The 16,296-nt window shown below is 35.1% G+C and overlaps 1 protein-coding gene across 8 annotated transcripts; it reads right to left on the reverse strand.

Moving 5' to 3' along the window:
- Positions 1–459: 459 nt before the first annotated feature.
- Positions 460–12,087, reverse strand: LOC120266975 (protein DETOXIFICATION 42-like). Of its 8 annotated transcripts, none has more exons than XM_039274638.1 (18): positions 11,974–12,087; positions 10,483–10,574; positions 9,001–10,365; positions 8,591–8,809; positions 8,427–8,489; positions 8,212–8,360; positions 7,980–8,101; positions 7,253–7,456; positions 6,914–7,101; positions 6,117–6,252; positions 5,136–5,232; positions 4,930–5,030; positions 3,892–4,055; positions 2,431–2,502; positions 2,214–2,330; positions 1,909–2,004; positions 1,655–1,776; positions 460–809 (listed from the first exon to the last, which is right to left on the reverse strand). In XM_039274638.1, the coding sequence occupies exons 6-18, from the start codon at positions 8,283–8,285 to the stop codon at positions 767–769; spliced, it is 1,536 nt and encodes a 511-aa protein (XP_039130572.1). In that variant the 5' UTR covers positions 8,286–8,360; positions 8,427–8,489; positions 8,591–8,809; positions 9,001–10,365; positions 10,483–10,574; positions 11,974–12,087; the 3' UTR covers positions 460–766. The 8 variants fall into 8 exon arrangements, with proteins under 8 accessions (XP_039130572.1, XP_039130576.1, XP_039130574.1 ...); XM_039274642.1 differs by having other exon boundaries at positions 8,427–8,502; XM_039274640.1 differs by having other exon boundaries at positions 8,591–8,848.
- Positions 12,088–16,296: the final 4,209 nt, after the last annotated feature.

Raw genomic sequence — 16,296 nt, forward strand, 5'->3', positions numbered from 1 at the left:
AATGTTAGAAGGGCATCCTGATGGACGCACAACAATTCTGGCAAAATACAAAAATCTGCAAGTAGTGAGTTTTCTGTAATCATTGAATTTGATATTTCTTAGCAAAAACTTGTTTGTCACTGGCAAGTAAACTTGTCATCTTCCAGCAAGAACAAAGACACCACAAAAAACGCTCCAGTTTATAGTTTGTATTATTTAATGTTGAACTCCAACATGAAGAAAGGGGCATGCTATACAATTGCATAAAGGATTAAGGACTATATTTATGCACCATGAATGAATTTATAGAAGATGGTGCTGAACATACTACCATTTTATCCTTTCCATTTCTTTGACTTCTTTGCCACAAAAATCATGACAAAAGACCTCCCTAATTTCAGTTCAGTCACCTAAGGTAAATGCTTTAATCAGATCTAGGCAAAAATGGCACATGCAAGAAATTAACACCGCTTATGCAACTGACTCAAAATGGGAATACAGTCTCCCCTCTGCTCTCAGTAGGCTGATAATAAGCATAAAAATTTCACTTTCATATACATATGTCTAGTCTTACAAATCACAATTGTGGCTCATTGGCTTCAGTTGCCTTCCAGAGACAAATAGCACAAGCAAGCATTTGGACCTCCAGAAAGTAGTTTAGGGTTGTTACAAGTACAATCCCAAAAATGCTGAAGAGACTTTTTGTATAGTGATATGTGAACTGCAACCACACTGATGAAATACTGAAGCAAATTGGATCTCATCTTCTAACAGAACAGGTATACAATCAGACCCTGAGGGAGCTCCATGGCCCCCATGTGCTTCCTATCCTGTGCACATGAGAAATATAATAGGGTTTTAACATTTTTGGAGTCCTTTATAGATGAGGATGAATCGCCCATGATAAATATAGTTGCTGGAACCCTACAGTATTTTGCTGAAATAATGGGGGAAAAAAGAACAAAGTAATGAAAAGAAAAAAAAAATTTACAATATCACAGTTGTGGTCCTTGTGGAAGAGCAGTCAGTGTCATGAAATGCACACCCACTGTGGCATCCATAATGGATGAAGAACTTTACAAGCAAATCTAGAAGGTGGTGTCCATTTTCTGTTTTCAACTCACTGGATAGTACTTTGTTGCTTGGGCAAAGGCAAGGGGTCAGGAGTCAGGACCTACTACAATAAACCTTTGAAACTAAGCAGTTTGAATGCTGAAATATTATCGCCATATCACATCTGCAACAAAATGAAGGCTGATTCTTGTGCAACTAAAGCCCATTCTTTCCCAGAGAAGTTTAGTATAAAAAACACAAAGGTAGAAATATAGAATGCATGACCTCTTCGTCTTTCTATTCACCATTTTTCCAACTGACAGGGAATCTTCCTCATACCAAATGATATTTGAAACAAAAAATAGAAAGTATATTTTTATGTATCTGAAACAGTTTGCAGCAACTAGAAGGCAATTTGCACAAATTATAAGGCCATTTAGCACAAGGGCATCCGCAGACAAAATGATAGTTTTAGGCAAACAATTGGTAGTTTGTGTTTGTTTAGCTAAAACTAATTGTGGCATGAGAGCAAATTCTTTTAAATCCAATGCTAAAGTCAACATTTGGTACCACAAATAGATTATCTTGAAAGATAAATGCAGTAAAAACAACCATAACTGACCTCCAGAAGCCAGCAACCATTCGTAGACTCATGTAGATTGTTAGAGCAATCCAAATTCCAACAAAACCATGACTTGTAGCAAGTATAACCAAACATAGGGCACTAACCATGGCCACCAGAAACTGCAGAAAATCATCATTAAAATATAATTTTCATTCAAAAGGTGATAGAGGGCAATGTAATAAAAAGAGACCAAAAAACAAAGTAGTGTCTGAAAACTTCAGTTTGTAGACATAGGATTATATTTCATTTACCATCGAATATGCAGAATATGCAAAATCTGAAGCTCCATAGTTGATGCCATCAAAAACAAAGGCCAAGGCATTTATAGGTTGAGTACCAGCCACAAACTGATTTAATACAAAATTAAAGTCAAGTTTATCATCAATGTAATTGGCCAGCATAAAAACTGTTGATTATGGTCACTATCATGCATTAGAAATAAAAATCATAAGTTTCTTTAGATGGGTGAGTACTTGCCCAACAGTAACCACCCATATAAACAAACATTGCAAACTTTTCCTTAATTTTACTTATTCAAATTTACAGTAACCAATACCGGAATCCCAGTCTGAATGAACTGAAGCACTAAACCATCTTCAGTAAACAATCTTGAGATGAACTGCAAGCAAACTCCAAGGATTACAGCAAGGAACAACCCCAAAATGACGCCCAACTGCATGATATATTCAAATTTATTCATCAGAAGTTGATAAAAAAAAAATATCCTCCATAGTAAATTATTAGGATGTTGACTGCAAGAAAGAGGACAATACCTGTAAAACACGAGATGCAGCAGCTGATGCCTTGTAATAATCTCCCCTGGCAAAAGCACTGGCAAGAATTGCCTAGACCCCCGAAAACATTGGGTTTAGTTAAACATGTATCAGCAAATCCAGCACACCTTATCTATTATTATTCAAGTCTTGCATGATATACACTATGGTGTTTGGTTGGAGGTATTGGGTTACCCAAGGAATGTGGAAATGCAAGAGTTCAACTTAGCCTAGATTTGGATAATCCCAACTCTTCAGGCAAAAGTAAGATTTGATTTTTGAAATTGATTCTATGGTGTTATCATGGTAACCAAACACTAGATTCAGGTGAGCTCAGGATTTGGAGACTTTACTTTATAGAACGAGAACGAGGTTGACATCCAAGTCCTCTGCGTACAAAAGAAAGATACCACATCTTTCAAGAAGTTAGCATGATAGACTAATTGGCTATTCTCTTACTAGTCAGAATGAGAAAACACTGGCTTCTCAATCAAAAAAGTTGCAAGGAGGAGATTTTAGCAATGTAGGCCAGTGTATGTAGTCTGGATTCTTGATCTTAATATGATTCTCTGAATAGAATTGGCAACAAATTTTGCATGAAGTTGAAGGCACCAGTCATGAATCCCAAGTAAATTAGTTGTCCTGGCCAATATACTGCTAACTCTTTAAGGTAAAATCTACAATTTCACATTTTCGAATACTATGAGCATCATGATCAACTAATCTCAGAAGTCAGAATGTCAGATCATTATTGTTGGAAATATAGTACCACATCGGTTGTGTAATAGAAGTGTTATGGGTTTATATATAGGTATAGAGGTTAAGCCACTAAGTCTTGAGACTTTTTGATGTAAAACCCCTAAGCCCATATAAAGCCCATATAAGGGCCCACTAGTAGCAAAATATAAAATCTAACATGGTATCAGAGCAATATAGTGGAGCCACCGATGTGATACAAGTCCATGTGTGTATGACCTCCATGTGTGTAGGGACCTCTGAGACACAAGTAGTGTACAAGTCCATGTAAACAGGACCTCCGGTGTACAAGTGCATGCAGAGTTCGACCGAGTTGAGCTTAAGGGAGAGTGTTGGAAATATAGTACTAGCATCGGTTGTGTAATAGAGTGTTATGGGTTTATATATAGGTATAGAGGTTAAGCCACTAAGTCTTGAGACTTTTTGGTGTAAAACCCCTAAGCCCATATAAAGCCCATATAAGGGCCCACTAGTAGCAAAATATAAAATCTAACAATTATCATGGACACAGAATTATTAGTACTACATAAGTTGAAGCATATACTAGAACATAACCAGGAGATATACTCACCTAATTATAATCTACAACTTGTTATCGCACAAATGCATTCAGGCTAATTTTCAGAAAAATTTCCTCTGTGGGTAACCCTTTTTTAGAAGTATTTCAAGGAGTAGAAGGATGGAATTTATGGAGGGCTTTCTTACCTGGCCAGCAATAGCCAATCCATCAGCAAGAAGTGATGTGGCTAACCAAATCTGCAAGCAGATCTGAAATGCAGCCATAGGAATTGATCCCTGTTGGGCAGCCATTGATGTTGCCAGTGTCATACAGCACGTCAGAGCAATTCCTCTCACAAGTAAAAACAAGCCTGAAACAACAGTCACTTAATTCGAATGAAATGGCAAAGCAATAATAAAAACAATGAGGGTTTTGGGGTTTTGAGAAAATTCTAGAGCATGAAGCAACAAGCATTTAACACTCTAAGCCTTCGAATGGCTGAAAGCATCATATTTTACTGATTTGGTCTCTACAATCATGGGATGAATGCAACGTCACATTCAATGTGTGTTTACATCTTCCTCTATTCCCACCATTTTTTTACTCCATACTCCATAGGAATTTTTGAAGTTTATTCCTATTGAATGTGTGTGAATTTTTGCAGAAGACATGTTCTTAGTAGAAACTAGAAAGTGGCCTGGTTTGTATTTGAATGATAATTTCACGATGAAAAATACATGGCAAGTATATTTGGCAAATTTTTTTAGAGCAAATGATAGAATTATATAGCAAATACTCTTATTTGATGTCACAAAACAGCCACCAAATTTGATCCCCATTACTATCTTGTTTCCTCAAGTATTTTACTGTATTCAAAGATTCTTCATCTATATTAGATTTCTTTTTCAAGGGGCTCAGCAAGTAGACATACATAAAAAATTTAAAGCTCATTTTAGAGCCGACCTTTATGACAAAGAAACATTCTCTGATCAGGTGAATCTCAAATGGTTGATATGAGACAGATCAACAGGTCGCTTGAAGGGCCACAAATAGGACTCTCTAAGTTTTTTTTTAATTCTTTGACAAAAAAGGGTTTCCTAATATTGTTAAATTTTTAAAAAGCATGCATGCAACAGTTTTTTATACCTCATTTAATATTGTGATGTGATTAAACAATAAACATAGAGAATTGTACTGAGTAACACACAGCAAGAATAATGATGATAAAGTATGGAATTGTCTACCCATTTTAAGAAATCGGTGGAACTGCAAAGTTTTGATACTTGGAGGCAATAGATCAACTTTTCCAATTAATCTCCATAGCATTATTGATGCAGTCAAATACCTACAACAAACCACAACCTGATAATAGTTACATGTGATGAAAATTTAAGGATAGGAATTATCAGGAATGGAGAAAATCAAGAAGGAAAATGAAGGGAATACTTACTGGGAAATAGCATGGGCAAGTGCTGCGCCACTAATGCCTAGATGGAATACAAACATCAAAATTGGATCTAAAATTATGTTGGTTGCATCTCCAGCCACTGCTTTACCATAAGACAGAAGATTTAGCAAGTATTTTCTGCAGACAGATATATTGTTGAAAAATAAGACATATACGCAAGTTAAGCATTTGTTATATTCCACAATTAACCCAAAAAAAGGCCTCAAATATTTTCCATTGACTTTAGATCAGGTAACATAAAGCTATGAACATACTAGTTAAAAAATTTAGATATAAAGCATCAATGTGCCTAATTAATTTTGACACAGGAGAAATACCAAACAGCATAAGAGTACCACATCGCGTATGTCATATTACAGCAGTCAATTCGTGAGAGAGTGCAAAATGCATCAAGATATGGTTAAAGCATTCATGCTCAGAAAAAACGAAAGAATTTGAAATAAAAGACTACAATTTATTAATCTAGATTCAGCAATGAAAGTATATCAAAGTTCATTAAAAAAAAAAAGAAAGCACGTATATGAACAGAACGGAAAAAAAATACTAGCAATACAAATAAAAAAATTATGACTCAGTGAAGAAGAAAAATATCACCAATTCCAGTGTTGGATGGCATCAGAGAGCTAATAGGGAAAATGCTCACCATGACAGAGTGTAACAAACATATGATTGCGAAGAGAAAATTTCAAAAACACACACACACACATATCTAACCCAAGCTTTAGACATTGTTGCAAAGGATATCTGATTTTTCTTTTAGGAATATAACAAGACACACAAAAACACCAAATGAGCAGGAAAAATGTTTGGGAAACTGAATGTGCTGCACAGTTGCTAAGATGATGATAATAATAGATGAAATCAGAGCCTTTAATTCATTTGATTGGACAAATTTCAAGAGTTTATAAAACATTCGACTAAATTAAATGTACAGTAGAAAGAAGAAGTCATATCTGGGCCCACCAGTAGCATAAAATGGAGTTTTCGTGTCCTTGAATCCTCGAAAAATTCCTTGCATTGCCAAAGATAAGAGAACAGCAGGAGCACCAATAGATCTCAACCTCAAATATTGACGTGCTGGGGTGAGCATAGGAGAATCCTGAGACAAGACAAATTATTTAAGTATTTTGTATCAAAGGTCTGAACATGGTAAATAAAGTATGCAGATGCACATATTGTCAGGAAAATTTTTTAGAATCCAAGAAGAGCATATATAGCCTATTAGAGTAGGCTTTCAAGTCAACACTTTGCAACTAATCAATGCCACCACTTCAAATTTGGTCACAAGCCTTGCATAGGCAAGCAGTAAGATGCATCTGATCTGCACCCAACTATATGCACCTCAAGCGGCTCAGTTCAAGGTGGTCTTGTAAGGTGTCTAAGAAAGAGAACAGTGAGAGCTGAGAACTCAGCTTATGATCCAATGTTCTCAATGAAGATTATCCCTGTATGATTTTAATTTAGATGGAAATAGTTAACCACTGCACTTGCAAAGGGGGCTTAAGGTCAAGTTTTCTGTAAATTAATTAAAAAGTTCTAGAAGTGGAGTAAAGCCAAGATATTGATCCCTGCATTACAAACTGGCATAATCATCATTCTCAACACAATGTCCCCTAAATACATGATGTGGCACAAGTTCTTTGCGTCTGCATGCATTAAAATGCATACATTATATATGACACACAAACATGATTTCACCTTAGTTTTTGTTGGAAATGTGATTTACCTTTCTTAGTAGCATATTGACATAAAGTACTTACATGTGTTAAGCCCATGAAATTCAAGATTGGATTTGCTCCTAGAATGAATATAATAGCTTGGAGAAGTCCAAGAATTCCACTTGTCAACAGTGCTAATGAAACTGATGGGATATGTTTGCGTTCAAACTTGTCCATTTTTACACGCACACCAGTCCAAAAGGACAAGCCATTCCAAGTCTTATCAGAAGCTGATAAACAATGACAAAACATGGAGATAATGTAAATTTCTGAAATGACCACAATATCCGAACGAAATTCATGTTTGGAAACTTTCAAAAAATATAGATTTTAGATAGAGAAGATAATCTTAAAATGCACTAGCACTTAGCATAGGCATACCACCATGAGAAACTAACTTCATGTCATCTCTAATAGATATACTTCCTGAATCTCCTTTTTCTGGTTCCTCAGTGGTCATTCTGCAAGCAGCATCTTCTTCAGCAACAAAGGATGTTGTTACACTAACAAGGGGGAAGATAGCAACTTTTGATACTTGAGTAAAGATTGCAATTGATACACCTACGGCAGCAAGCTCTACAGAACCTGTGACCAATAAAACAATAAGAATAATTTACACAATAACTAAGAGGTAGGAAAGATGTACTTAATGCAATTAAACAAGTTCACATAATTAGTTTGACTCTTGCAGACAGTTTACCCAGTCTATTAGGACTTTGTTTGTATTGCTGCAATTTCTACCAGTCTTATAAGATCGATTATGTTAGCAAATAAGAAGCCCAACTAAAGGTTTCCTTATTAGATGCAAAAAATAGAAGCCTGGTCAAATCCACAATCATGTCCACCAAGGCCCCTTTTATCTCATAGAATACCATTTAGCAGCTCCAATGCTGCAATTAGAATAGCTGTCGTATTTTGATTAAAGCCTATCATTTGATTTGAGAAGGTGGGTTGGATGTAGAAGTGCCAAAAATTACTTGGTTTATTCATAAACAATCCATAGTGATAGACACAAATTTTATGTAAAATGTGAGTGACAACTGCACATATAATGTCATTAGAGAGAGGCTAATATGAATCATTTCCAGGAAAACAGAAAAGGCCAAACCTATCTGTCCGATAAATGCAGTATCAATCAAAGAGGCAAGAGGGTCAGCTGTTAAAGCCAACGCAGCTGGAAATGCAATCTGCACAATCTCTAGACCCAACTCATCCATGTCGAGTGCATGCCTGTGAACATCCAACTCATGAAAGAGTAAATCAATCAGCTATATGATTCAGCCAAAGTTCATTTTAAATGACCATGGGTTGATAATGGCTCAAGTCTGCAGTATATATACCTTGCAAACTTGAAAAAAGCATGCAAAGGGGACACTTTAGCCTCTCTTGGCAACAACAACACAAACTCTGACATGATTATCAAACAGAAGCAGCTTCTATGCAAGCAAAACAGGACCAAAGCTTGACATTCACTAATGCAATGGGTTTCCTGCAAAAAAAGCTGGCCTTTTAAGAGATAAAATAAGCAGACAGAATGAAGATTCACAGGAGTTACCTCCTATGGTAGGTAGTCCAAACTCCAAAGCACCACCAACAGCAATCAACAACCTCAAGCCCGCTGTAGACAGAAACTGACTTCATCCGTCAACTTCGAGATATTATATATATATATATACATATTGAAAAAGAAAAGGCATTATCGCGCCATAATTTGTATACCACTGGTGGCATTGGCACAACAAGCAAATAGGAAGAGAAGGCAGCAACAATGAAGCCACTAGTGATCTTCCTACTGGGCTCCGTTGGAAGAACCGTGACCTCCTTTCACGATCACCTTCACCACCACCACCGCCACCTCCATGCCAATTGTAAGGAAGTCCATTAAGTCCGCTTGCCATTTGATGGTTCGTATGGGTCCCTCCCAACATAACCATTATCCTGGTAGTGCCAGTGGTGAGCGAGAATCCAATAACGATTCTGTTAGGTAACTTGGCAAAGTAGAAAATAAGGCGCAGACCATGGAAATCACGTACGAATACCGTGGCTCAGGTAAATTTTTCAAAGGGAAGTAAACAGAAAACCAATCAACAATCCATTATGTACCTACAGCTACTGCAGATTAAGCCTACCTGACCACGTGATTGATCTACTGGGAAGGTGTTTTTCCTGTTTTCCTGCTTCTTCTTACCTACGGTTTCATTTTCTCTCTCTCCTATAACAAATCCAAGTGACACTTGGAATGTTCCGTTCCACAGGGTAGAAGTTCAGCAGCCAGAAGAAGCCCATCGGACTCTTTTGTCTCACAGCCTCAGAAAATGCAGCTTTATTCCACGTGTTAGTCAAGCACTCTCCGAGTTAATTCTCTTAGACCACAGAGAATCAATTATAGCATCATAATTATTTTCCGGCTAAACCAATAAGAAACATATTCATCATTTCACATCCTCTGCCAATTATCACAGAACAAGCTAACATCAAGTCCCCTTCATTCTTTAAATTGAAACAATTATCAGATATTTGGTTTCTTTAAATAATGGTACCAATAATGCATTGAGCAGTTAGCAAATTTAGAAGGTTTAGAAATTGTTAATCATGCTCTCTCCTTCACAAGTATTTCAACTAGGAATGGTGCAGCACCAAAAGATTCGGGCAAAGCAGGTGATGTGAGAAGTCTGACATTTAAAAAATAAAAAAATAAAAATTTAAAATAAAAATAGAAGGTTGTGCAATTAGTCACTAACACTGCCTTCTTGTCACATAACAAATTCAAAAATTTAAATCTGCCACACATATGGAATTGAAGAATCTTACACATTCTGTGCCTTAAGCAGGAAAAAACAGTATAGCAATTGCTCAATCCAATGAAAACTACTAACCCTGCTCCATTATCCTAACCAAGCATTGGCCTGGTGTGATACATATCTTTTAATTCTTGAATGTGGTATGCTTGTGTAGAAGTACATAATATAAAATACAACATCTCGTGGTATGTGGCGCCTTTAACTATGGCCTGACTTGGTGTATTACAAGGCATTATCATATCCATGTTCCTTACACCACCTTATTTTATATAAGACAAGATAAATGAGCAAGAGTAATCTCTTCAAAAAATAGATGAGATGACCTTTATCAGTGCTCTAGGTAATTTTGAAGTCGGAGATGGTCAACATAAACTCTTCCCTTTTTTCCTCTTTTTTTTTCTATATTAATGTGGCACTACACAAGCTGTTAATGTATAAATTGGATGCCAAGAAGACTGTCTAATAGCTAAGAAGATATTATCATTTGATAAGGAAAAATCAAGCATTATAATGTTAGAGCAGCATTATATGAACAAATAATTAAACATTATTCCATTCTAATAAATTAATGAAGAAAATGGATAACAGTCTTTTGCTAGCTGTAATTCAAAGTTGCACTGGTAAAGGTTGCCTTCAAATGTTGCCTGGCTTTATCATATAATTGGAAACCTCATATTCCAGCTCTCCAAACAGCTGCATGATTAACAATTAATTGCTCTCAGCGCAGAAGGTAAACTAAGATTCATTTATCATTTACCAGATCAAACTTATTGAGGAATCATCAGTTTCACCCTTATTTTGAACCATTACATTTGATACTTTGATAGGAAAGCCTTTCCAGTGGTACTGTCATTGCAGAATAATGGACAAGAACGTAGTATCCTTTAACAAAATTGGTCAAACTGGATTTTCACCATTTAAAAAGAGTCAGACAAAGGAAAATGATACAAGATGGAATAAGTAGGGTGACTCATGACCCTAGGATAAGGAGTAGTTTGTATTTAAAACAATCATCATCTGTTGCCACAGGTGAAAGCATAGAAAGTTTAGTTCTTCCAGCAAATGGCTTGCAGACATGGGATCACAGCTGAGAAGGGACTAGATAACATAGAAAGGGAGAAGAGTTTACCTATCAATATTTTTGCATCTAATGCAGATCTAAGTAACTGATAGCATGAGGTTCGGAATCTTAAGCTGATTGATAAGCATAGCCATGATGATATCTTCAAAATTTAGACTACAAATGTAATTAATATGAACTCCAACCCAACTATATTAATGATTGAAATGCCAGTTGAAAAGTTAATCATGCAAAACACAAACAAACCAAGCATATATACCAATGTGAAGCTCTACGCTTGTGGACAATGCTAATTCATAGGGACTAATTAAAAAATGTAATTATTTTATTTTATTTGTTATTATTATTATTTTGGCTCAGACAGGAAGAAAACTATCAGAAATTGTGCATGTTCCATTATACTCCAACAATCCAGCAAAACAAGTCAGCAAGGTAGTTAGTTAATCAGAAATTCATCACAAACAAATAGTGTATGTTGACCATATTCGCCAAGAATCAATCATTAGCAGTTGCCAATGACAAATTGTTGGAGAATAAATTCCCTACTAGCATCTCAAATTTACATTCTTCCAAGTTTGCTGTCCAGTTGCAAGAGAAAATATATTCAGAGCTTTCGTTTTACCTAGATGATTTAAACAATGACCAGGCCAAACTCATGATAATTCGCTTGTGAGTAATTGTAGACTTTTCAGGAGGCTATTTGAGTAAAACTCTAATTATCCAACATAAGTCTGCTATCCATTCTCTTCAATTTACTATTGATTGCATCCTAAGTATGAATGGAATAAACTAGCAAATGTTATCACTTGGTTACTTAAAAGTTGTATTGTCCTGAAATGGCATGGAAGTAAAAACACATAAAAATATATTTATTTAGATATGTTCAGCTTGGTGAGTAAACAAGATTTTATTATGTCCGTAAAATTGATAAAAGGGACCAAACAGAAGTTTAAATCCCTTTACCTGAATTCTCAGATTTCAAAGCATTTCCTTAAACATTCACCCTCCTGCTCTTTAGATGAGAGTGAGTGTCTTGCAAAACGCACTAATTACTGTGAAGTGATCAGGAACGATTAGGTCCTCGAGGGATGTCAAAATCAATACAAAGTAAACATCAACTAGCACCGATTACATCAACAAGTGTTGCTCGATTTAAAGTGAAAAGAAGTTAAATCCGAACAGACAGAACTATTGAGCAAGTTAATGAATAGAACTCTCACCTTGAAGAAGAAATTTGAACAGTGGGAGAGACGAAGGATTACCAGCGCAGGAGAGAAGTTGGATAGATTAACAAAACTGGAGATGGAGGCAAAGCGGAAAGTTTCCTACTTCAGCACTGTTTATTATTTTTTTCTTTTTTCTTTGTTAATAAAATAAAAAAAAGTGTTTATTATTGTTGTTATTACTATTATTACTATTTCCTCTTTTGTTTATTTTATTTTTGTGACTGTTATTAAATCAATTGCTAATTAGTAATTTTGTTTGGCCCTTTTCTTTGATGCAGACTATGCAGTTAGATAACGAGCGGCAGTTGAATATGCAAAATGCTTAAAATATGTTAAAAAAGAATTATAGAAATAATATTTATAAAATCTCACTTGTTTCTTTTTTACATGACATTAAAAATCTAAAATTATCTTTGTATTTTAATTATTTTTTGGATAAATAACTTGCATGTGCATGAGATATATTTTTATGACTAAAATATTATTAAATTTTTTTATACCCATGTTCTTTTTTAGAAAATCTATCCCACGCAAACTTGCAAAGACTTTAATATATACCAAAATTTTTGAAAAGAAAAATAATTAAATCATAATTTATTAAAGAAGAAAAAATTGGCAACACAAGGCAATCAAATTAAAGTTGGAACGAAAAAATTGCTAAAAATAAAACATCTTTAAGAAGTGGAAGGGAACAAAATGGGTAATAATCTTGTTTGGGTAATGAACTATACTCATATTTCAAAATAGATATAACATTTCAATTTGTTTCTTCTTAGATACCACACTATAATTTCTGTTTAGCGGGAGGGCACCCGCGCATTTTTAATTGGAATAAATTAACATGGTCACTAGAATAATGATGTGGCGAGAGTTTTGACATGTCATCTGCTGAGGTGGACCTCCAATTGTTAGTTTTTAATACATGTCATCAAAGAAAATCTATGTCAATTAAAATTGGGGCCAAATGTTAATAATTTGAGCTCAAATGTTAAGCTTGAACTTGGCTCATTTACTTAATCAACGAGCTTTCTCCGAGTTGAGCTTCGAGTAGCTTGCAAGCTGCTTGGTTCATTTGCAACTCTACTGGCATGGTGACTTTTCTTCATATATCGTGCTTTGCAGAGGTGTTGTCCTAGATTAGTTGTCCATTCAGTAAACCCATTGCAATCACATAATTGGCCTTTGGACTTTGATTCGGTGACCTTGTACATCGAAGCCAACACTCAAGTCAATCAATAGCTTCAAGATGCAGCTGGGGCGCCAAAAATGAGGCAGAATAGGTAACTCTTATACTTGAACCACAAACCAGGGTTGTCCTTCATAGGCTTATTACGATGATCCCACTCGAACATGCTCAAATAGTCATTCCTCATAATCATGCCAGAGGATGCCCGATCAACATGCTTAACAATTTGGCCTCTGTGAACAAAGGAGCCAATATGTCAAAGTGTAAAATAATAAACATTCAAAATGGATGAAAATACATAGTAATTGTTTTGACCATCTTCCTAGGATCTGTGCCATACATCCAGTAGAAGAACTAGAAGGAATATGAAGGGGGTGCTTGACTCAAAAAACTAAAAACAACTTTTGAATGTTTCTTATAAAAAAAAATCAATATATATATATAAATAATATTGTAGATTAATCACATGACATGTCATTACTGTTTGATTCATCCAATTTAAAAAAAAAAAGTGAGGGCTATAAAGACTATAAAGATAGTTATAATTTTTTTTAAGATTGCTCAAGTAAAAAAAAAAATAAACAATATATTTTAATAATATTTTTCAAAAAATATTTTTATATGTTATATCATAGTTACAAAAGTCAGGACCAAATAATAAATTTTAACAAAATTTTTTAAAAAATATATTTTTTATACTGCATAAATTAATTTGTAAAAAAATAAAGGGGATAAATAATAGATTTTTGAAAAAATAAAATTTACTAGATAAACTACTTTGTAAAATATTAATAGATCAAATAATAAAGTTTTTGTAAATATTTTTTAAAATATTATATTTTAGACTATAGTATTAGTTTGGAAAAAAAGATTGATATTTTTAAAAAACTATAAATAAAAATGAGAGAGAGAGAAAAGTAAAAAGGAGGGGGTGTTTCTACCACCAGCCTCATATGTATGTATGTGTGTGTATAAACACCATTAATTGATACATATATATATATAGACATTATTAACTCCCTAAATTCGGGTCAAGTCATAATTTGGATAGGGTTACCACCACAATTAAATTCAATGCATCACAACAAATCTCCACCTTGACTTGAATTTTCCCATGCATCAAAAACCAAGAACATCCTCTGGTCATCCGCGCGGCCCGAAGGGCTTCATGCTGTGCGGATATTTACCAAGTCCAAGCTATGCTTGAACTTTTCTGTAGATAAAGGTTTCGTCAACATATCTGCTAGATTGTTTGTTGTGGCTATTTTCCCTATGGAGAGCTGTTTGTCTTTAATAACATCCCGAATGAAATTCAATCTGACATCAATATGCTTTGATCTTTCATGATAGACTGGATTCTTCACCAAGCTTAATGCACTCTGACTATCACAATAAATAATTGGTCTTTGCACATTCAAGCCCAAACTATCAACAAGACCATGCACCCACATGTCTTCCTTCACCCCTTCTGTCACTGACATGCATTCTGCTTCAGTGGTAAACAAAAGCAACTGTAGACTGAAGTGTTGCTTTCCAACTTATGGCACACCCAAATTGGGTAAAGATATAGCAAGTAAAATATCTCCTCTTAATAAGGTCTCCGCCATAGTCAGAATCTGTATAACCAACAAGACCACCAGTACAATTATCAATACCATAAACCAAGCAAATATCACTCATACCTTTCACATATCGCATAATCCATTTAATTGCCTCCCAATGAGCCTTCCCTGGATTACTCATAAACCTACTTACCACACTGACTTCATGAGCCAAATCTGTCCTAGTACATACCATTCCATACATCAAGCTACCAACAACATTCGAATAAGGGACTTTACTCATGTAATCCCTCTCATCATTTATACTAGGTAAGGTACTAGCATCAAATTTAAAGTGTGCTGCCAAAGGAGTGCTAACCGACTTTGAGTGTTCAATATGAAAAGCCTGCAACAACTTTTCAATGTACTTATATTGTGAAACATATAACAGCCCTGTTTTCTTGTCTCTCCAAATCTCCATGCCCAAAATCTTTTTGGCTGCACCTAAATTTTTCATTTCAAACTCATTGCTCAATAATGCCTTCAAACTATCAATTTCAATTTTATTCTTAGCTGCAATCAACATGTCATCCATGTATAGCAACAGATATATAAAGGAACCATCTAGAAGCTTTCTAGAGTAAACACAATTATCATACTCATTACACACAAAATCATGAGAAACCATGAATGCATCAAACCTTTTATACCACTGCCTTGGGGACTGCTTCAACGCATACAGAGATCTTTTCAACAAACATACACAGTCTTCCTTTCCAAAAACAAGAAATCCCTCTGGTTGTGACATATAAATATGTTCCTCTAGATTCCCATGTAAAAAAGTTGTTTTGACATCAAGTTGTTCTAACTCCAAATCAAAAGCACTTACAATGGCTAGAAGAACCCGAATTGTTTTGTGCTTCACAATTGGTAAGAATACTTTATGATAATTACTTCTCTCCTTCTGTAAGAAACCCTTTACCACAAGCCTTGCTTTGAACCTTGCTGGAATCAACTCCGGAATCCCTTCTTTCTTCTTGAACACCCATTTGCATCCCACTGGTTTTACACCCTTTGGTAATGGAACTAGTTCCCAGGTTCCATTCTTTGCTAGAGATTGTATCTCTTCATTCATGGCAATCAACCATTCTGATGCTTCTTTACTTTGCACTGCCTCTTTATATGATCTCGATTTATCAGAATCAATATATTCTCCTACTGCCAAGGTATAAGCAATAGAGTTAGTATTAACAATATTGACACAATCTGCATACCTTAGAAGCTTTCCAATTTCCCTTCTTGGTCTCCTTGCTATACTATGTAATTCAACAGTTTCTTCTATTCCTTTTTGAGCTTCAATCTCAAAATCCACCTTCTAGTTAGCACCATGATCTTTATTACCTGCAACATTATCAAGCTCCTTTCTCTGGCTAAACATAGTAGATTCATCAAAAGTAACATCTATGCTAATAATAAATTTTGGAGATCTATTTTTTTCAGTACATTATAATCTATATCCCATTACTCTAGCAACATACCCTAGAAATATGCATTTCATTGCCCTTGGGTCAAGTTTATCATCATTCACAT

This window comes from Dioscorea cayenensis, chromosome 8, assembly GCF_009730915.1.
Source record: "Dioscorea cayenensis subsp. rotundata cultivar TDr96_F1 chromosome 8, TDr96_F1_v2_PseudoChromosome.rev07_lg8_w22 25.fasta, whole genome shotgun sequence".
Classification (NCBI taxonomy): Eukaryota; Viridiplantae; Streptophyta; class Magnoliopsida; order Dioscoreales; family Dioscoreaceae; genus Dioscorea; species Dioscorea cayenensis.

Coding starts and splice junctions, on each gene's coding strand:
- LOC120266975 (XM_039274645.1), bottom strand. CDS start 8,285: ATGTCAGAGTTTGTGTTGTTGTTGCCAAGAGAGGCTAAAGTGTCCCCT. Junction 2,503..3,891: donor GATTGGCTATTGCTGGCCAG/GTAAGAAAGCCC, acceptor TCGGGGGTCTAG/GCAATTCTTGCCAGTGCTTT. Junction 2,005..2,213: donor TCATTCAGACTGGGATTCCG/GTATTGGTTACT, acceptor GTATTAAATCAG/TTTGTGGCTGGTACTCAACC.